General features: G+C 37.8%; 1 protein-coding gene across 1 annotated transcript in view; it reads right to left on the bottom strand.

Annotated features, from left to right (window-relative positions):
• CRACR2A (calcium release activated channel regulator 2A) overlaps positions 1 to 20,120 on the bottom strand; it is a 51,913-nt gene extending 31,793 nt beyond the window's left edge. The window contains exons 1-5 of the mRNA XM_075491768.1: positions 19,911 to 20,120; positions 14,881 to 14,992; positions 11,511 to 11,679; positions 9,755 to 9,901; positions 1,745 to 1,835 (exon numbers count right to left, since the gene is read on the bottom strand). Coding sequence (XP_075347883.1) covers positions 1,745 to 1,835; positions 9,755 to 9,901; positions 11,511 to 11,679; positions 14,881 to 14,992; positions 19,911 to 20,078 — 687 coding nt within the window. The 5' untranslated portion in view covers positions 20,079 to 20,120. The remainder of the gene's footprint in view (positions 1 to 1,744; positions 1,836 to 9,754; positions 9,902 to 11,510; positions 11,680 to 14,880; positions 14,993 to 19,910) is intronic.
• Positions 20,121 to 22,715: the final 2,595 nt, after the last annotated feature.

Below are 22,715 nucleotides of genomic sequence, written 5' to 3'. Positions count from 1 at the left end.
CCAAGTGAAAAAGACAGGCTAACTGCCCCTTTTGTACAACCTTCAGTCAGCAGGGTAGTAAGTATCATAAATAGCTACAATTTGTACTTATTTGCATCTTACTGATTTCTTTAAATATATTCTTCAAGAGCTACTCTCCATTCAAGTCATAATAATTCCCCTTCTATATGGCATCAATGCATCTCTCCAGGCTGTAAAGTCTTTGTGAGACTTTTCATTACAGAAAGAATTTAACAGTCAGATCTCCCCAAATCCCAAATTAGTCATGCCAAGAAACAATACTTCTTGAGTGTCTGACAACCATTAGTGTGAATGCTGACTAAACTGTAAATAGCTTCAGTGGGAAACTTCAATGAAAAAGCTTGAAAGAAATGGCTTTACCTCAAATATACAACTAATTACGAGATCCAAAAATCATTGGTTATGGAAAAGTCTTTGTTGTTTTAGGATTTTCAATACAACTTCAGTTGTGGGCTATTAAGAGCATATAAACCATTTCTTCCACAACAGCTGCTGTCAGGCAAAGTTGCAAATACTTTTTATCCTTCAGCTGAGATACAAACTTTATATAAAGCGTTCATCTCATCCACCACTAAAAACTGCTCTCAGCTTGGAATGGAAAAAACCTTGAAATTTACAAGTCAGGTTCACTACCCTGTGAGGGAAGTGAAAAGGCTGATTCCTTAGACAGCTGATTAAGGCTCTTTTTGCTCTAACACACTTTATGTCAGGAAACAAAAATTACTTCATATATTTGGATCACAAAAGGATTTTTTAGAGATTATATTTAATTGAGAATGGAGGCAATAATTGATGGATATCCACTAGTTTTAGCAACATTTTGTGTACCATGTGTTGTTTGAAACCATATATTAGTTTCATTTATATGACTGCTTTCAAGACAACAAAAAGGCATGAGCCAGTAGCTCATGATTGGTTGTCCCAGGCCACCCAGAGAAGCTGTGGAAACTCCATCATCTGCATACTCAAAACTCAATTGGACAAGTCCCTGAGCAACCTGATCTAGTTTAAAAGTTAGGAGCATCATAGGTGCCTTCCCACATAAATGATTCTAAGATGACTCTTTCCTGGAGCATACTGGGAGTTCTTGTTAGTTTCCTTGTTTTAGGAGGAAAAATAGGATAGAAAAATCTAAATAGACTATAAAAGCAGTAGAGGAGATTTAAAGGAGACGTCGTAAGAAAAGGGAATTCATTGTCACGTGTTCTGGAAGCACTATGGCAGTGACAGAAGAATCTGATCTATGTTTATTTTGCAAATAGCTGTGGTGGTTTCAGAAATTACCATCACTTGATTTATCTGTTGTTGCTCTTCAGTGAGAACTTATCCCCTCCTCAAAAGCAGAGACTGCAGAAACCAACAGGATTAGTGCTGCTCTGAACAACCTCAAAGAACATTTTTCCTAATTGTGACCAATTAGGAACCTATAGCAGCATTGATAATACAATGTGGCTGTAGTTCAGTTGACTTTCAAAAGCATGCCAGCTGCTACTGTATGCCAACCACTAAGCACAGGACATCGATGCTCCTCTCATTCAACAAGTCATTTAGTTTGAAGCTGCAGAGCATGGATCAGTACAAAAGTAGCAGTGAGGCAAATTATGTTTTTTTCTTATTCTGTTGTGAAACACATTTTGTGGGCTTTCATTTCACTCCCAGAATGAGTATAAAACCACTGAAGTGGGAGCAGAATCCATGCCCACAATAGCAAAGAGACACTCACTTTCAAGAGAAACTGTTCTTTCTCCTTTTTTATTTGCTGTTCCATTTCCTCATAGAGATGTTGAATTTCTTCATCATAAGCAGCAATTTTCCTAATAAGAGATAAAAGTATACTGAGTGGGTTTTTGTAGCATTACATCAAGTCATGGCTCACATCATGAACTAAGCCCCACATTTCTGCCTTAACACAAGACTCCAGAGAGTGTTCTAGGGTTAAGAAAATAGGAATTTTTGTGCAGGAAAGGTCACAGATTAAATTTTTTTTTTTTCTCATGAAAGGAAAGCTTCAACAGCTCCAAGGCTAATAAAGCTACACATCTCATGTTTCCATGCAAAGCAGCTATTCATTATGCAGTTTTAATGACTACTAAATCTTAGGTGTAAAGAACAGAGCTTCCTAGTGACAATACTAAGAAGTTTCAACTTCTCAGTGACAATACTAAGAAGGCTTTTAACAAGCCTGAGTTTGCCAGTTAAAAGTATTTTCACTGCAACTTCATTTTTTTACTCTGGAACTGCATTGCTCACCATTCAAGAGCATTGAATGAGGTACTTCTATCATGTCTAAGATGTTTTAGCTAGAACAGACTTCTTGAAAGTCCTTCTTGAAAGCTGCCTTACTGCCTCTTTAACAGCTTTGCTGAAACAAATTTGAAAAGCCCAGCCGAGGAACAGAAATAAATATGCTGTGCACAAGTGTATCTGACTGTGCAGGAAAACAGAAGGACTTACAAAGCTCACTTTTACCAATAAAATATTGCAATTAATATCACTGCAGTTTGATACATGAAGGATTACATTGACCAGATGCTTTAGTTTGGGCAGAAAAAATTTATCTGTTGAAAAGGAACAAGACAGCTGCTTTGTTCTGATTCTATTCTATTCTATTTTCATTAATCCAGAAACTGAAAAGCAAGAATCACTTTGCATCAAACTCAGGGGACATCCTAGAAAGATTTTTAATAGAGATTAATATCTTAATACGAGGACTTTATATGACACTACTGTATAGTCCCCCACATTCCTCTTGCTAGAGCTGTTCCTTGAGCAATCTGCAGAATGCATCTGTTACAAATAAAGTACCTAATCCCCTAGGGCATTCACATCAATAAGAGCAAGACAAGGAATATACAACAGAAAAAAAAGCTGTTTAATTTTGTAATCTGGGTATTTACTGTTTTTTTTTTACCTAATGCTCTGCATATTCTACGTGTTCACTTATTAAAGGCCTGATTCTCTTCTCAGTTAAAGCGAAGCAAATTGGAAAGAAATTTCAAAAAATTTACCTCAGCTAAAAGGAGTGAGAAACACCAGAAACAAGTCTCCCCCTTTCAAACATCAGAACGCTTGACATTGCCAGCTCGCATTTTCAGTCACAGGTAAAAAATGAGGGGAGGAAGGCATTTTCTCAGGATTTACAGCAGGAATAAACAAATATCAAGCTACAACAATTTGAGGAAAACGCTTGCTGTCACTTAGATTTTTGTAAACTCTGATTACGTGAGAAAAGCAGTCTAGACAAGGACCTCTTCTTGTGACTGCAATGCTTCCAATAGAGAGTTACAGAAAATCCAGAAGCCCTTTTTGCTGCCTTACTCCCCTTATAGTGTAAAGTCAGGTCATGTTCTGATCTCAAATTTTATTTTCTTAAAACTAAGAAAATGCTTCATAAGAAATTAGCACTTGTCAATGGAATAAAATCACACAAATTCATAAAGAATTAACAAGTATTTAGAAAGGTATGGCAGAGATGCTGAGATCATATTTAAAAATACTGTATTCATGCAGTATAACGTCATTTTGATCAGCACTAGATTGACTGTGTACTGAAAAACCCTGTAACTTTGCACAGGTGGAACACATTGCACAGCAGTCACTGTTTCCATAGGAATAATAAAGATTTTCTTTGCTTCTGTGTGAAAGGGAGAATAACTTTAGTCCCGTATTATTAAGCTGCTGATTTAGATATTTCTTTCCTCTTATGTGTTTAGAAGCAAAGGATATGGCAGCACCATCAGGACTACATCCAGGAGGTACCTCTGGATGTAGGAATCTTTTTAGCTGGTATGGCACATAAGCACATGCCATTTCTGCAGGCTGAATACTCCCCAAGCATTTAATTCATTCTTAATTCTCATCAAATTAAACAGAAAGATAAAATAATATCCTGTTATAATCAAAAGTATAACACAACTATAAGTAATGTAACTAACAAGCAGCAGAAAAAATAATCCAATACATTAGCTGGCAAATATTCCCTACATACAATCAGGGGGAAATAATTAAAGCCATAAGGGCATATCATTGTTATGTGAAAAATGCAAAATGTTTTGATTAAAATCTCTATTCCCTGGGATTACATCATCCAGTTTTACCCAATGCATAATTGTATAATTTCAGCAATATTTGATAACATGATCTTTCTCTTTCCAGTAATGCTGTGAAATAAACAGAGATGGAGATGAAAGGGAGACAGTGCTGTTGTTGAGCTCATTAAACAAAATGGAACGTAACGTGAGTTCACTAAACTCAGATGACGAGTTCAGGATCAACACATTCACAAGGGTTTCATTTCTGCCCATTCATGTAGCTGCAACGTGAATTGTTTGGGTTTCACAATTGCTGTTCATGCTGTTTGTTGTAACGGTTCTTCTTTCCCCTTAAAAAACACAGTGATTTGCGCCCTTTGTGCACCAATCTTCTGAGAAGCTGATTCTTCTCTTCTTCCACCGAAGGTGTACTCTGACACTGTCCCATGCTAAGCCCAATGAGAAGTCAGTTCATCCTTCCCTTCCCATTTACCCTTATGTTTATCTTCTCTGTTTAGAACTCTGTTGTTTGAAACACAGTCCACCTTTTTATTAGGTTTGTCTTTCAAATGCAAAGCACAGCAGCAGACAGAGCTAATGGCAGTTGAAGATTTTATCTGCTATTAGGTCTCTTTCTCATCTGTTTTAAGCTTACTTCCTATTAGTCTTATTAAATGCCCCTTGGTTCTACTGGTATGGATTTGAAGAATAACAGTTCCTCATTCAGCTAGTCAGTGGTCTTACGGTTTTGTAAAGGTCTATCATATCCCACTCCAGCCTTTACCTCCTCACTCAAGAGATCCTACCTTTTGAAAATAGCTCTCAGAATAGCTGTTCGATTCCTTTAACCACTGAGTTGCCATTCTCTGTACCTTTCTTCATTCCACTACATTCTTCTTGTGTTGCAGAGACCAGAACTTCACTCAGTACTCAAGACGTGGGTACACCAAGATTCTATGTAGTGGCAAAAACATGCTTTGTCATGTTCTCAGTACCCTTCCTGATCATGCATAGCATTTTACTAGTGCTTTTTGGCTGCCATTGCACCCTGAACTGATGATTTCAGGAAGGTCTCTGCAATGACCCCAAGGGCTTTCTCTGGAGTTGTAACTGCCCATTCCAAGCTCAGCATCACGTAAGCATGAGTTAAATTATTTTATCTTCTTTACATTTATATACAATGAAGTCACCTACTGCTTTTTTTCTCACTCAATACATCACCCTGCTATTTAAAAAACACCACTGCTAAATTTAAGAAGCCATCTAATTTTAAATTAGCACTTAAAATTAAATACAAATATCAGAAAATCAAGGAGAACTAACTTACCCTGGCAAACAAAAATTGTATCCACTGTGTAGATGCCAAAAGCAAAATGGATGAATGTATGGAGCTACTAGTCCACACTTTCAGTGCACAGCTTAGCTATTGCTGATTCCAGCACCAGACCAGATATATGTACAGTATTTGGTCTGATACATTACTGTAGTAAAAGTCTCTCACTTTTGTTTAAATGAAAAGAAATAAAGAAGCAAATGAGTATTTTTAAAAGGAGAGGGTTTAAACCTCATATATTCATTTTGCCTTAAAATCTACAAATATGGGCAACAGCTCATCCTCAATTTGTTTATGATGATAAACACCAGTGAGGAGAACAACACCAGTTCTGGGATAAAAATGTGGCCGTTCGCTTTGTTTTCCTTAAAGTGTATTCAGTTCTATGTAAAAATTCATCAGCAGTATTTTGGCTGTTGTTCTACTGAACCAGAATTACAGATCACCTAAAAGGAGAAACATGCCCATGGTTATATTGGCACAGAATATGTGTGATGCACTGATAGACCTCTTCTGTGAGTGTATCAGGAATATATTTGATATCTTGTTAGAAACCTTTGTTGAAACTCTTTAACTAAGAGATCACAGTGGTATGTTTTAAGTTTCTTCTCCAACAACCATCTTAACTGCTTAAAATAAAATATAAAACTGAGGTGAGGTTAATGCCTGACAAAAGCAGAGTGGGTCCATTTACCTGAAATACTAAAGCAGACATTTAATACTAGAAAAAATTATGGCCTGTTAGTAATAAAAATAGTCACACATTAAGTCTACACAGTGCCATAATTTACTTGTTCAGAAGACAAAAATACTAGTATCTGTAAGGGGGTCAGCAGTAGACAGTACAATATGCAAATCTCTTCTTCAAGACTATTTAAAAGTTACCAACATTTTTTCTTAGGTAAAAAACTTATTTGGCATATAGAAGGTTTCTTTAAATATATGCACTTACATATATATACACACACATATATAAATAAATATATATAAAAATAAAAATTGACAGGGAGATCAACCCTATGCCTTTGAGTAACACCCAACAAAGTACCACAAATTTCCTCTATGCAGGATCATGCTGCATGTTATACATATGTATTATAAACTTATTTATAAGTTTACTGAGCTCTATGAGAACAGGTTTGTAAGGGAGATGTTAACACTGGTATAGATTAAGTGTTAAAGTGTTGAGATGACTAGGCCTGAGGATTAACTAACTGAACAGAGCATGAGAAACTACTGGACATTATATGAGAAATTGCTTGACATTACAAATAACAGTGAGAAACTGACAACAGTTACAGATAGCACCCTGATGGACAGCTTTCACAGGTGTTCTAGGAAGAGTTATGCACGAAACAGCCAACCTCATAGCTATCTGAAGGAGAGTATTTGGCACCTTTTGGGGAGAAGAATCTTGCCAAGGAAAACAGCGTCTAGATAACCACACCAGTAACACCATATAAGGGCAAGATTACTTAGGTATCAATATCAGAAATATGAATTTGCATACAGATGTAGAAAAACTGGGACCAATGTAAAAAAAAAGTATTTAGGGACAAGTTTTTTATTTATGAGGAGACAAGGATAGAGAAAAAGACCAAGGTGGATGTGAAGGGGGGAAAAGTGGCTTAGTCAAGTGTAAGCAATCTGATGGTTAGTATATTTGTCTGGCCAAGCCCTGTGTCTGATTATCACAGACTATGCTATCTTCTTCTTACATCCTATTTCTAACTGTGTGAACTCAATGTCTGTTCTGTGTGGGTGCTGTGTGGGTGTTATTCATTAGCATACTTCAAGGTGAACTAGCCTGCAAGGAAGAGGAGATCTCCATCTGGAAAATCTCAAGGTCTGAGGAGGACTGCAGGTAAAGGGACTAGGGTCTTGGCATGGGCAGTAGATGGACTTAAAAGCCTCATGCTAATACCTAAAGGATCTGTGATTGTTAATGAGTGAGCAAATGAACACATTCTGGTAGCAAACTTCAGTCCAGCTGAACCAGCCAGCGAGTAGAAGGAGACCCACATCTGGAAAGACCCAAGGTCTGAGTCAAAGAATGGGTAAGGGGCCCAGGGTGCAGGCAGGGACATTTGGTAGACTAAAGTCCACGCTAATATTCAAAGGATCTGTGAATGCAGGTTTGTTTCTGAATAAAGTAAGTGTGGGGCAGGGCTGCATGTGTGTATGTTTTCACCAATAAAATTCACTCCTGATAAACTGGATGGGAGAAACAGGATCAGGCTGTTATCCCTCATGTTTGTGTAATGTGTTTAGGTGGCTGCCAGTAGAGGCACTGCTTTCTAACCAGTATTAGTCTGCACAGTCCCCCCTGTGTGGTGGATCTGCATGTGTGCGTATTGAGGATATACATTCAACCTCACTACTGTCTGGACCTACAAATGGGGACAGCAGCAGCATACTCTATCTATTGAACCAGGATAGGAGGAAACCCCTGGGTCCCTGAGACCACAGGATTCAGGTTCATGAATGAAAATATGCACGTGTGAAAGCTCCAGAAGAAAAGACAAAAAACAGGTATAGAAAAATGGCATGGGTTGACAGCATAGATTGGCAGGGCATAGAGATCCCAGCACATGCGCGTGAAGCTTCTCAGGGTATCCAGGTTAGAAAAAAAGGAACAACTTAAGACAAAAGCACAGCCAGGAAAGGAGACAAAAGGCTGAGAGTAGACTGCATTATTGCCTAATGACTCACAAAGGTGAGTCAGGAAGGAAAGATGAAAGATCACATTCATTCTCAACTTCCAGAGGGTACTATTGTCACCAATCAAGAAGAACACAGGACACATGATAAGACCTCAATAAGCAGCATCCCTTATCTTCGGTGACCCCACAGTAAATCCTGGCTAGTCTATGTGGACACATGCATCTTAGTGCTAAGAAGTATATGGGTATAAAAAAAAAAAAATTTTCCCCCTCTATATGGTCTTATCTTGAGCTTTGCTGTTATTTGTACCTAGTTTAAAATAAAAGAGGATATTCATCCCCACTGTTACCAAAGACAATATTACTCCTCTGATAGTTCTGACTCCTTCCAGCAATTGATTACAAACAAAACAACGATCTATGTACTGAAATTAGAGGTGTTATCAGGAGCAATAGAAAGAAGAAATTATCTAAAACTTGGTTTTCCTACAAAGGCATAAAAATCCAATGGATTTTTAAGACAGAAATTTCGTGTCAGCCAGAAAAGTGAGGTAATGCTAATGTATTCTCCATGCACCTCTATGCTGATCACAGCTATTAAACAAATTTATTCATTCAGTTCCCAAAAAACACTGACCAGAGCCTGACAAAAAAAAAAAAACAGGACACAAAACAAACTCCTCACCACACATGGTTGTTAATAATGTTAATAAAACAGACAGCATAACTATCTCTATGCTGTTTCCAACTGACTAGCTGCGTGAAGGCTAAAACCACACTTGTAGACTTAGATGAAAATCATGCTATCAATATAAACCAATTGTCTTTAATTACCATATGTTTTTATGTTTTTTCTTTCTTCAGAAGCCTTGTCACATTCTCAGAATAGCCAGGAGAGTGCTGAACAAATGAAGTAAATGTTCAACCATATATTTACCTTTAATACTCAATCTGTAAGAATCTGAAATTCAGAAGTGACACTTTACAAATACAGGGGATCTTCAACTATAAGCATCATCTTGCATTCTATTTAGATTTAGCATCACAATTTTTTCCCTCTACGTAGCCACATATTAAAGGATGATCTATTAACTTTTAGTTCTTATATATTTGTTTTTATATATGCATTTTATATATTTGTTTATATATATACACATTATTTATATTTTTATATATAAAACCAATATATATTGTTTACTAGATTTCAAATGTTTGTTTTATATATATATTTGTTAACTTACATTTTCACTGGTATCAGTTCTTTGTGCTGCTTTAACATCTTAAATCTCTCATTTCTCTGGCCAGTTAATCCAGATTTATAGCTTTTCTGCACACAATGTTTGCAAAGCACACAGACAATTTATCACATTTACTGCTAAATCTGACTGTCCTCTGGAATCAAACTGATTAACTAGAAGTGAACTGCTTAATATTGTCTTAAAACTGCAATGCAATAATAGGTATCTGCAAAAGAATCTCAGTCAACAAAATCTGCTAACTGGAAGAGAAAAGCTAATTTCAGCCAGTTCTGCATTATAAATAATTTTACTGGTACTCTTAATGACTAGTAAAATTTTACGTTACGGGAACTCTTGTAATTATAGTCCTCAGTTCTTCACTGAAATACCTTGTTTATTTCAAAGGTTCAAATAGTAGGTAAGATAGTTGTAAAACTACGCAACAGTCCAACAAAGAGAAGTACTAACTTTTTTAGAGCGCATTCCAACTCATTCTTTTCATTATCTGCTTCTTGGAGCTGGGAAAAAATTCTGACCAGGAACTCTTCAAAATTGGAAAGTAAATGAGGTTCTTCTTTTCTCAGCTGCAACCAAAGTTGCTTCACATCACTCTCACTGAAAGAAGAGATCATAAAGGATTCATTAAGAGAGAACATTTCTCAGGCTGCAATAAATGTTCACGGCATCCTAGTGGATGGAGACCTCAGGGCATCACTAGTCAGAACACAAGGCTTATTAAAACCAAGGGCTACTTAAGCAGTGCCAGATTGACAAGGATGAGGGTTTATTCCCGATTTTGGTGACAGGGTGGGTGGGAAATGATGGAAACTGCATTTATTCAAAAAGTGCATCATAAAGTTTGGCCATGCATGACTGCAGAGAATCACAGGAACTGCTTGTTTAGTGGGTGCCTTGCCAGACACTTCATCTAAACAGGAATGGATAAGAAAGGAGACAGATGAGATACACTGTACCATCCCATCACTTCTATTAGAAGTAAAGAAGTTCTCACAAATCTAGTGGGGAGGGGGCAGTGGGAAAGCTAATCAAAAACAATTCCTCATGAGAAACGAATGAGACTCAGTCTCCTAAGTTACTTAGCCAAGTTAACAAATTGCATTTGTACTGTCTTCTTTCATTTTCAACCCATTTTAATTCCACGATGGAACTGCTACAAAAATCAGAACACAACATCTTGAAAATTTTGATTTAAAGATTTACTGAGACAATGTTTTGTTTCCAAATCTGTTCAGCAGATACTGGGAAAAAGATGTTCTACTGTGAATGATAATGGGTTTTTTAATGCTTTGCCAAAATTCTCCTGAACAACTTCTTTTGTTTGTTTCTTCCTGACTCATTCTCTTCCATATGCATTCCATGAACCTAGCCAGCAAAGAGTGCTATATTTAAAGGACAAAATGAGGATAAGGATAGAAAAAGTGGCTGATAAAAATGTCTTCATAATGAAAGCCTTTCTGGATGACTGACAATCAACTCTTTCCTGTAACAGGCCGTCAGGTGAAGAGAAGCACTGATGAGCACTTTTTTTTCATGGTAAGGATCACTGATGCATTTCTTAAACATTCCTACTATCTGTGCAGATTCTCTCTCATTTTTGCCCCCTGCTTTTTTTGATCTAGAATATTCATTGTGATTGACCATTGAATTGACCAGGCCAACACACAAGAAGCTCTTAGAGCAGTTTTTGCATTCTGTGTTTCAGAGTGACCAGAGTCATCCTGGTCCTGGAAGAGGTAGTGTTATCAGAGCAATCACAACATGCAATTATGCATGGAGGGGAGAAAAAGCAGAAAAAGGGGAGAAAACATTCTTTCTTATGGTTGACTGGTGCACTTTAAACACAGCCCTTCCTAAAAAAGCAGTCATCATGCATTGTTTGACTGAAAATCAGTGGCATCTGTGGATTACATGCTAGTAATTATCTATGTTCAAAACCCATGGTATGTCAGTGGGTTAATGGTATACCTTTCATATGGCACAAACACACGTTTCATATGCCTGGAGTACAATAGCTTTGCTCTTGGAAATTTTGGTTGAATGACATTTTATCATCTCTGACAACCAAGAAAATTAATTTTTAAAGAATCACTGTGTTACTGAGCAGCCTTGGTTCTCATCATTCATCTTGGATTCCATTAAAATCAAACCCAGAGCTGAATCATAAAAGATCATACAATCTATTACTACTGCTGCAAAGACTCACTCATCCAAAACCTTTTTAGCTCCAAGCCGATCCATCAGATTTGACAACTGGAACTCTTCATCCTCATCATCACTTACGGTCCCTTCGCATTTAAGTGGGCAGGCTGTTTCACCTTCTAATTGCTGCATCATCTCATTATTCAAAGCAGTCTGCCCCAAAAGAAACCGGCCTAAGAATTAGAAATCACACATTAGCATTTTCAGAACTTACTATAAGAAGCAATGCCATTGAAGAGCAACATACTAAAGATCAAATTTTACAGTAAATATAATTTGTGAGGGAAACACCTACACTTGTTTACAAGGAAAGGGAGTATAATGAAACAACAAAAGGATGAGGCATGGCAAGAGGGTCCCCGAGTTCTATGCCTGACTTTGTCCCCAGTTTAATGTCTAACCTTCAGTAAATCACTCACCTCAAAATTCACAAACATAGTGAAAAAATTCAGACCTCCATAAACAAAAGACATAAATTGCAGCAACAAGCACTTTATAAATGTTGTGGCTTTATTTCTTGATATGCTTAAATAGAAGTTAGGAATCTAAAATAACCACAGAATTACTACTGATAAAATGTACCTCCTATTTTAACATTCTTTTTAGTGCATGACCAAGGGCACACCTCAAATTCCTATACAAACTGCATATAGGAAGTTACATTTTATTAACACTTATTTCCCTCCATTTGACTCACATGCATTTTAATCCTCTAAACTTGACCCCTAAGCAGTTTCTTCCATCTATTTGGGATATTTCTATTAATAACAGAAAGACTGGATCATGGAGATGTGGTGGGATGGCTCCCATGACTGGAGTGTTGCAATGGAGGGATACAGGCTCTTTAGGAAGGACAGGAAGGGAAGATGAGGACGGGAAGTTGCCCTTTATGTGAGAGAGCTGCTGGAATGCATGGAGCTCTGTATGGGGATAGAAGAGGAGCTGATGGAGACCTTATGGGTTATGCTTAAAGAGAGGAAAGGCAAAGAGGACAGTATAGTGGGTGTCTGCTATAGGCCACCCAACCAGGAAGAACAAGGGGATGAGGCCTTCTACAGACAAATAGGAACAGCCTCACATTCACAGGCCCCGGTCCTCATGGGGGAATTCAACCACCCTGATATCTGTTGGAGGGACAACACAGCACAACATAAGCAAACCAGGAGGCTCCTGGAGTGCATTGATGATAACTTCCTCCTCCAAGTGACAGAGGAGCCAATGAGGAGAGGTGCTCTGCTGGACCTCATACCCACCAACAAGGAGGGTCTCGGTGGGGATCTGAAAGTCAAAAGAAAGCCTTGGCTGCAGTGACCATGAGATGGTGGAGTTCAGGATCTGGAGGGTAGGGAAGAGGGTGAAAAGCAAGCTCATAACCCTGGACTTCAGGAGAACAGACTTTGGCCTCTTCAAATATCTGCTTGGAAGAGTCCCTTGGGATAAGGCCCTAGAGGGAAGAGGAGCCCAAGAAAGCTGGTTAATATTCAAGGATCACCTCCTCCAAGCTCAAGAGAGCTGCATCCCAATGAATAAGAAGCCAGGCAAAAATGCCAGGAGGCCTGCATGGATGAGCAAGGAGCTCCTGGCCAAACTCAAACACAAAAAGAAAGCACACAGAGGGTGGAAGCAAGGATGGGTAACCTGGAAGGAATACAGAAACATTGTCTGGGCATGCAGCGATGAAGTTAGAAAGCTAAAGACCAAATAGAATTGCATGTGGACAGCGATGTTAAAAAAAAAAAAAAAAAGAAGGGCTTCTATAGGAGACAAAAGGAAGACTAGGGAAAATGCGTCCCTCAACGAGATGACGGACTTGGTTACACAGGACATGGAAAAGGTGGAAATACTGAATGCCTTCTTTGCCTCAGTCGTTACTAGCAAGACTGGCCTTCGGGAATCCCAGGTCCCAGATATCAGAGAGAAACGCTGGAGCAAGGAAGATGTACACTTGGTGGAAGAGGATCAATCAGGTCAGCGAATACTTAAGTAAACTGGACATATATAAGTCCATGGGCCCTGATGGGATGCACCCAGGAGTGCTGAGGGAGCTGGTAGATGTCATTGTGAGGCCACTCTTGATAATCTTAGATCGATCATAGTGACTGGGAGAAGTGCCAGAAGACTGGAGGAAAGCAAATGTCACCCCAGTCTTCAGGAAAGGCAAGAAAGAGGACCCAGGGAACCACAGGCTAGTCAGCCTAACCTTGATCCCTGGGAAGGTGATGGAGCACCTAATCCTGGAAACCATTTCCAGACACATTAAGGATCAGAAAATCATCAGGAGTAGATGAACTCTATCCCAGCTGAAACCAGGACACTCCCTTAACAGAAAACTTTGCTTTTTGCAGGGACTACTTACGAAAATAATCTTCATTTAACTACGAAACATGTATAATTTACTTATGAAAAGTAAAGCAGTAATACGTTCTTTCATTTTTAAATAGTGGCAATTTGCAGATTAAAGCATACTCTTTATTAAGATACTTGATCTAGCTCTAAAATGGGAAAGGTGGGACATGAGAGAATTAAAATTTCAAATGATTGATGATTTGCAAACAAAAATGAAGGTCCTACTTGCTGGGCCTATACATAGTATTTAAATGGAGATTTAATGTTACAATTCACACATAGAAGAGATTCAGTTTTCTAGAGAAAATGCTTAAACCTGATGCTTATAGTCAGCAGAGCTAAAATTTAAGTACAAAATTGATTCTGCGTAAACAACCAAACACAGTCTCACTAACATTGTCATCTTATCTGGAACCTCACAGTTGGGGAGAAAACAACCCTTTCACAAACACAAAGAACGTGACAGTAAGAGTGCTGTTGCAAAGCAGGAAGTTACAAAGAACTTATCAGCTCCCATCATGCAGTAATAATAATTGCCTCATCCTGTTTTGTTTTGAAATAAAGTAACATCACTTGAAGAATTAATTTGTTGTAGAAAGCATTCCCACAGCTGTAAGAACAGTGGTATTACATTTTCAACATTGTCTTACATTAATCTTAGAGATAATTTTAACCATCTCTCAGGTCTTATGACCTGATACGAAAGATTTTTTTTCCCCCAAGGGAAATTTCCCACAATTTGTTCATAGATCTACTCCACAGCTTAAAACAGGTGTAACTGGTTACATCATATGTCTCATATTGTGCTATGGCTTGCCATCTTACATAGGAGTGAAAGACCCTGGAGCCCCATGTAGACATAATTTGACCAGTTCTTCAACTGTTACATATATCTGCTATATCTAGGGAATAGTCTGGCTCCCGATGTGCATCGTTAAGTGCTGTTAAGATAAAATGCTTCTTTATTGACGTGGAGAGTACAGCATATGAATAAAGCTCTACACAGGAGACATGCTTTCCAAACTCACTGAATCCTGTGGTGAATTCCTTTGGGGTAAGTGAGCCATTGCCATCAGCATCCAATGTAACAAAAACTTTTTCCAGCTCTTCCAGGCTAAGAGGTAACTCAGGATACAGTCTCTGGAATGACAAAACATGCAGCAGCTTTACCCAGTACTAACAGGATGAGAGGAAGACTTAGATTCTACAGAACATCCATAATACAGAAGGATAGGTCATTTTGTTTCCCAGAGTGAAAATTCAAATACATCACAGAGTAAAACAACAGCAACTGAGGGAGATTTGCTTGTATGACTTCATTATTTGCCTTTGAATCCTTTATGACAAAGCAGTGAGAACAATCTCCTTGTGACACAGATTGCAATCACACAGGTAGAATTTGAGGTGGAGTCTCAGCATCCTGGTGAAATGGCTTGATTATCTTGGTGAAATACCTTGATTATCATGCAGCTGGACAAACTTGTCAGCAGAACTGTACGCCTAGTTCCTTCCACGTCATGAGGTCGAGCAAGAGACTCTCTAAACAAGAACGTTATCGAGGGTATACTGTCCTAATTAAAGCTGTAAATTTAAAATGTGTAAATAAATAAATAAAACAAAGCTAAGAAAGCTGCATGGTCCAAGGAGCAAACCTGCTGCTCCTGTGACAAGTTAAATGTAGTTCATGACTGTCTACTTCCGAAATGCAGCATGCTCACACCAAACAAAGACGAAACTTCATGAAACCAGCTCCACAAAATCACTTATTTTTTCCTGAGAATCTAAAGACAGGCATAAAAGAAAAAAAATTTTCTTTACATCTGGCCGTAACAGTTTTACTGTAATTCTTTTAAAGGTATAGACAGATTCCCAGAAATAGGAGGAAACTGAAGTGGCAAACAACTATAATAGCAAGGATTTCCACTGGGAGACAGTACTAGGAAGAGTAAAACCTCTCCTCAGCTTGGGAAGCAATATAAATATACACTGGTGAAGTCCTCTGCTTTATTAGTTAATATTTTAATCCCTTCCCTGAACTTCTATTGTATATACAACATACTAAAATTGCAAGCTAATAGGTTGATAAAGTTCATCAGAACAAAAGTGCTAATCTGTTCCACTGTGGGGAAGGGATTTAGGGCGAAAGAAAGTCCTTCCTGCAACCCAAGAACAATAGAAACCACTATTCAATATACCAGGCCATACAGCCAAGCATTTCTTACAATTGCCTGAGTGCATTAACCAGGACTTCCCTGGCTGCAATGAAGGGTTTAGGGTATACATTATAAACCTGTATGACTTGAAGGGAAGAGCAGTAAAAGGAATTCCAAGGTGATCTTGAGAAGGGAAAGCAACAGAGCCTCTAAAGCACAGAACTATGTGGAATAGTCCCAAAGGGATTTCTGAGCAGGATTAATTGTGCATTGCTGCCTGCTTCCAAAAACTAAGAAAACTTGATGTCCTTTCAGTCTAAATACATTACTTCATCAGCGATACACCTGACTCATTATCAGTTTCTCACTTAAACACACCCATCTTCCCAAAGCTTTAGATTTTAGTCTCTTAGATCTAAAGGGAAACTTTTTGAAATTAGCTTCTCTTGTAAAATTCTTACAGCCTACACAGCACTGATGAGGGAGGAGGTACTTCAGACAAATTACTCTTTTTTACTCTTAGAAAAACAGAAACTGTACTCCTACTGCCAGATCTTTGGGACGTGCTGAAGGATTGCTTCTTTAGAGTTGGCTGTCCTCTTCTGACCATCTCATAAACACAGACCGACCTGCTATTCCAGTACAACTGCTTGTGGGTCTTGCTGCAAACCTGACTGATAAATATACAGTTCTCCAACTACAGCTGGAGTGCCCTATTGCAGGGTTCAAATTCTGAACCAAATTATACTAATTTTGCAGTAGAAAACACCACAATTACTTGTATTTTCTTGAAAAAAAATATGAAAACAGGAGATTCTGAAGAATGTACCAACATTTTGCTCCATTAAATTCCCTGAGAATAATTTACTGACTTTGATGAACTGGGGCCACACTTACCATTGTTACTAAGATTAAGTCTTAATTAAGAAAACATTGTTTTCCCAACCTCTTTTTTTAATTCTTTAAAAAAACTTTTAAGGTGGGGGGTTTTTGTTAGGAAAACAAAATGTTATTGTTGGTCTCATAGGTGTGGTTTTGTTTATTTGCTCATTTTGGCCTTACTGAAAAAATACATAGATCCTTTCAATATGAGGCTCTTAAAAATAAAAAAAAAAAGAAAAAGGGAAATAAAACCTATTCAAAGATACCACTGGAGCTTAAAGAGAAATTATCTGCATTGCCACCCAATGTGCTCTGTGCTTACTTATCTGAAAATACCAAGCTTTTACACTGCTAAATAAAAAGACAGAGGTCAAATAGCTAAGAGCAAGATCTGAAACAATTCTGCTATACACATTAAAACAAAACATTTTGCAACACTAATTCTCATTATTCATTATAACCTCAAGGCCCAAAGTGCAAAGCTGTGGTTTCAAGTCTCAGGTAGAATTTGCTTTCCTGCAATTTCAGAAAACCTCATGTTTGTTTGAAAGTTGAACATGTGATATTTTGAAATGGAATGAAAAATTCCGAACAATCAGTATTAACATAATCTCAAAATAAACAGCATGATATAATCAGGGAGGAGTAAATTTTTAATATAATTACTATATTATAGACACATCAGAAAACTTTGTTTGCAAGATCTGTTCCACTGAAGTTAACTGGATTTTAGATACTCAGCACTTCTTAGATGCTCAGCACTCTCTGTTGAAAATCATGCCTCATATCACATGACTAAAGATTAAAAAGCTTAATGTTAGCATCTTGTATTTGAAGCAACGCTTCATTAATGGTAGGTAGTACTGAACTAACAAATAGCAGGATGCAAGTGATCAACACTTGGTACCTTTTGAGGAAAAAACTGATTTACTGTATTGATTTATGTCTTTGCTACAGGGAGTGAACATCATGAAAAGTGCCATCAAAATCAACTATACTGATTTCAAACTCAGGTTTGCAATACAGGGATTCTAGTTAACTAGTCATTCTAATCAAGCATAATGAATAACACTATATATTAAATGTACAATTTTTCAGTATAAAACATCATTATTTTGTATATTAATAAAATAACGGGTATCAAATCCATTAGAAAACATTGTTGATTACTGTCACTGGTGTCCAAATAAATCTCTATTAATACACTACTGAATTACAAGGAAGATGGGACAATGAGAAAGTTATCACTGGCTTCAAAGAATCTGGGTTTCTGAATTACTGGAATTAATGTAAAAGACTTTCATTTATAATTTGTATTCACTGTCACTAAATTACTGTAAAGTCAAATGGAGGAGATGGGTCTCACCCCAGTTTTTTTGTCAGTGGAACTGCATTGATTTCAGTTGAATTACTCTTGATTTACTAAAGTGTTGAGTGGAATAAGGATAAACCAGTATATTCAAAAGGTCTGTATTTGTAATATTATCTTTAACTGGATCAGCAGGAAATAAAAGCAAATATAAAGAAACAACTTTTCAAGTGTTCTGAGCATCCTTATTTCTGTATTTAAATGAACCAGACACTTACATACATACTGAAGTTGTCAGATATGGTAAACAAATACTCATGGTGAAATAGAAGACGTACTTTATCTGTTCTTTGCAACCCTTTTTCTACTGCATGTTTTGCAACATCTGTTTTAGAATCTGAAGTATAACTTTATCAGCACTCTAAGCATAAAACTTAGAATCAAACAAAAACAAATGCTTTTACATTCCTCGCAAAAACATATATTAAAAACTTTTCATATACACATACGTACATATATGTGTCTTCCACTAAGTGAAAATATATGTCATGCAGTTTTTGGAAAGACAATAAAATTATAATACATTAAATGCTCTATGGGTCTGGATTTACCAAAATTACCACTAACAACATATTTGCTTGTTTGCATTCAGTTACTTCAATGAGATAATGTATATTGGTAAAGCCTACAGCACAGCAAGCATTTGCACTCCTATCTTTTTACAACTTTGCAGAATTAGCATAGGTCATCACAAAACTCAGCAACACACAACTGCACAGAAAGCTCTTGAGAGGTAGTAATCTGAGCAATTTACTGTGAGGTTTTTGCTTTTCCACTTAGTAGGTAGGTAGAGGTGTTTTGCTTGCATTTTCCTATATGCAGACACATATTTGTTTCTGAGGATATGGAAGGTTTCTAAATTTTATATTAGATACTTCCATTGGTAGTAGTTTGCACTGAATTTATTTGCTACTGCTCCCCAATTCTATTTCATCCATAAGTACTGAAGTAGAAATGGATTAACACAATGAAATTATGCTTTGCATGTCAAGCATGAGTACATTCTTGTTTTCTGCCACATACTGGTTCAAATCATCTTATAATTTCTGCAATATGCACCCTTCAAATATGCACTTTTCAAAAGATTTTATTATGTAATTGCTTTTTCTCATCAACATTCAGCAAATCTGATTTTGGCTCCTCAAACAATTTAAGAACAATTTGGTAAGATTATTGTGAACACTGAATAATGCTAAAATACTGTTCCTCTATACTTCCTACATATATATGTGATCCAGCTGAGAGTTCACCATTGTCTGGCAGGTGAAACCAAAGTGAAAGAATTTATTTACACAATTTTGCTGAAAAAACAGAAGGATAAAATTGATGGACTGCATACAGTCATGATGCTGTCGTGAATCGCAAAGTAATGAATTTACTGGAGTTTCAACTTTCTCAACAAGAATAGAATTAAATTCCTGGAGCATTTTTTTAAACTTCACTTTCTTTGATTTTCCACTTCTTTGTTGCTTTGTCTGTGGAAACCAATGCAAGCATTATGTAAGACTTCAAAGATTATTTTAAATCCTACATATCTCTTTAAAGTTATCAGGAGTGTATTACAATTTTTAACTCTAAATTAATCAGTCTCAACTCATTAAGGGCATTAGGAGCTTCTCTCATTGTGCATTTCACATAGCTAATTTTGTTTTACCTGCATGTCTTGACGAGTGATGAAGCCTTTGCCTTCCAGATCACAAATCTGAAAGAACTCACGTGCTTTTCCCAACACAGTCAATCCTGAGTCTTGTTCTCCAGTCCTGCTCCTCTCTGCATCTCCTGGTGGCACAGGACTGGCACAGTCTCCTTGTATTCTGTTCATTGTCACAATCTCAGCACAGGAATATTTTGGGATGCTGCTATCCCATTTACTCACAAATTCTGAATTGAAACCTGTGCATGGAAGGTAAGGAAAAGAGCAAATCAGACCCTCTTAATGATGCCTTCCACAATCTTTTAGCAATCATCTCTTTAATTAGGCACTAAAGCTTAGAAGAAGAAAAAGCTTTTTGAAAATGCTTACCCTTGCTGGACTGCACTAAAGCCACTGCAGATGGGACAATGAATGAGGAGGGGAGAGTCTGAGGGAAGAAGACAAAACTAGCTCTGAAAAGGAATCTCAAAGCAAAATCAGCCAGTTTAACAAAGAAATATAGACAATTAACGTGAACAAGAAAACACAAGAAATACGGATAAATGAAAAAATAATTTAAAGTCACTACAAGTATTCAACTGCTATCCTTTTGACTCTGATCACCTTAACATCACATATCACAATTTGCATCCAGTGCTTTGGAATACAGTTCATATGGTAGCTATAGAATGGCAGGTGGTTGATGACTGATGGAACCTGATGGATCATGGTGTTTAAATCATTAAGTAAAATTAAGAGAAAGATAATGGATTATGGAATTCTGAAACATTTCCTTAGATTTGTCCTTATTACTTAGGGCTGTGACTTTCACCTGTGAAGGAGAACTAATTGCTAGTGAACTTGGTGGGAAGATTTCATAAGTTAATCACATTCTAAAGAGGCTCTGTGAAAATTTGTATTATATCCCCTGCATGAAAATATTTGTATATATTCGTGTTTGGCTATAATTTTATCTTAAATTCATTGTAGGAGGTCATATGTAAATAGTTTTCCCTCTCCAAACTTGCACAATTGTACAACACACTATCAATACAAAAGGAGCAGGCTTTCCCAAAAGCCTATGGGCTCAAAGGCACTATTGACTAGTCATGGGTCGTCATGCCTCATCTGATATTTGTAAGACTCCCTGTATGATCTTAACTCATTATCATGTGGGTAAACCAAGTAGAGAAACAGTCTATTTCACTGAGGTACCGTGTATTTGTGACAGGCTAAGAACATGTGTACAGTTACCAGGGCTCAGATGACATGCAACAACTTGACTTCGTATCCGCATCTGGAATTTGTATTTCTGTCTTTCTGAATAGGTCTACTTAAAGTAGCCACAAATATGTCAAATATTTTTTGAGAGAGAGAAGTATTTTGAGAGGCATTTGACTGTTACAAAGGAACATAGCCTGATTCTGATCCAGCATGACTGGCACAATCTGGAACAACTCCAACAGAGGCCGGTGAGAATTATTTGAATCTTAAATGTATGCTGTCTTCAGAGTACAGGCCTTGGCATTGCATGGATGTGAAGGTGGAATCTGAGGAAACAAGAACTTTAGCTTGTCTACTCAGCTTCTTAAGGAGAAAAGGCTCTGATCACATAGACAGGGCAACTCAACCAAAGTCTACTTTATTTTATGCGTAAGTTCAAACTCGGCAGTGCTTTACACCTCTTAAAACACAGAATCTTCCAAGAACTTCTTAGATGTACAGTTTGTCACACTTGCAGCTTGCAGTGGCTTTCCACGACAAAGTGATTTCTCCAATAGCTATGGGCCAGGCTGTTGGACTTCCCATCCTGCATGTAAGTACAAAAGCACTGTAAACAGGCCATGGACTTCAAACCAAACTAGGACTTCGATGAGCAAATCACCCATCCCCTTCTGAAACCATGTGGCAAAAATCTGCAAATATAGGTAAGTTTTCCTCTCTCTCCCTCCCTCTCTTTTGCAACTCCGATCATCTCAGGACTGTTGTTCAAATACTCTGCAAAGCTGAAGTAATTTTGGCTTAATGACCAAACAACTTAGCTGTCAAAATCCTTCCTAAAGCAGAGTGGCAAGCAGCAGAAGAAAAAACATTCTGAGAGAAGGCAAAGGATGGCTACACCCAATAGCATGCCACTTTAGGAAACTCCTTCTCAGAATGGGTCTTACTTCAGTTTCAACGTACAGCAGTCAGGGGTGCTTTATAAACCCCGAGACCAGCTATCTGAAACGAGCTGCTGCCCCTCCGCCTGCACACAGATGCTGGGTACCGCTCACTGCACGGCGGCTGAGCCCTCTGCTGGGGCTCACCGCGCCCCACACCCCAAAAGGCACCGAAGCCTGCCAGAGCACCCGTGCCGGCAGCCAAGCAGCCAAGCCCTGGAAAATTAACAAGACTAGGAAATGCTGTCAAAGGGAATACAGGTCAGATATAACAAGGGCCATTTGGCTATTACAGCTGCCTGAACAGCTGTACTCTTTCTCTTACGAGGAAAATTTCTAGCTCAGAAAGTCTGACCAACCATCAGTAGCTGGGAAGTTACACAAAGGAAAAGATCACTCCGTAACTGCCGTCTTTCTTAATCCCTTTCCTGACACTTCCAGTATTAGACAGTCTCAAAAACAGTCTATGAGACAGATGAATCTTTGCTCTGACTCTGTATAGCCACCCACAAGTGGATCAGATGGAAATGCCACTGCAAGCCACATTCAGACTACACTGGTGTAATAGTCTGGATGAGATTCTCCTTTCACACTGCTTTTACACACCTAAACTTCACTTACTTCAACACAGCACATTCTTGACTGACACCAGTGTGTGAGGTAA

Source organism: Mycteria americana, chromosome 1 (assembly GCF_035582795.1).
Source record: "Mycteria americana isolate JAX WOST 10 ecotype Jacksonville Zoo and Gardens chromosome 1, USCA_MyAme_1.0, whole genome shotgun sequence".
Lineage (NCBI taxonomy): Eukaryota > Metazoa > Chordata > Aves > Ciconiiformes > Ciconiidae > Mycteria > Mycteria americana.
This window is presented reverse-complemented; position numbering and strand designations above follow the sequence as displayed.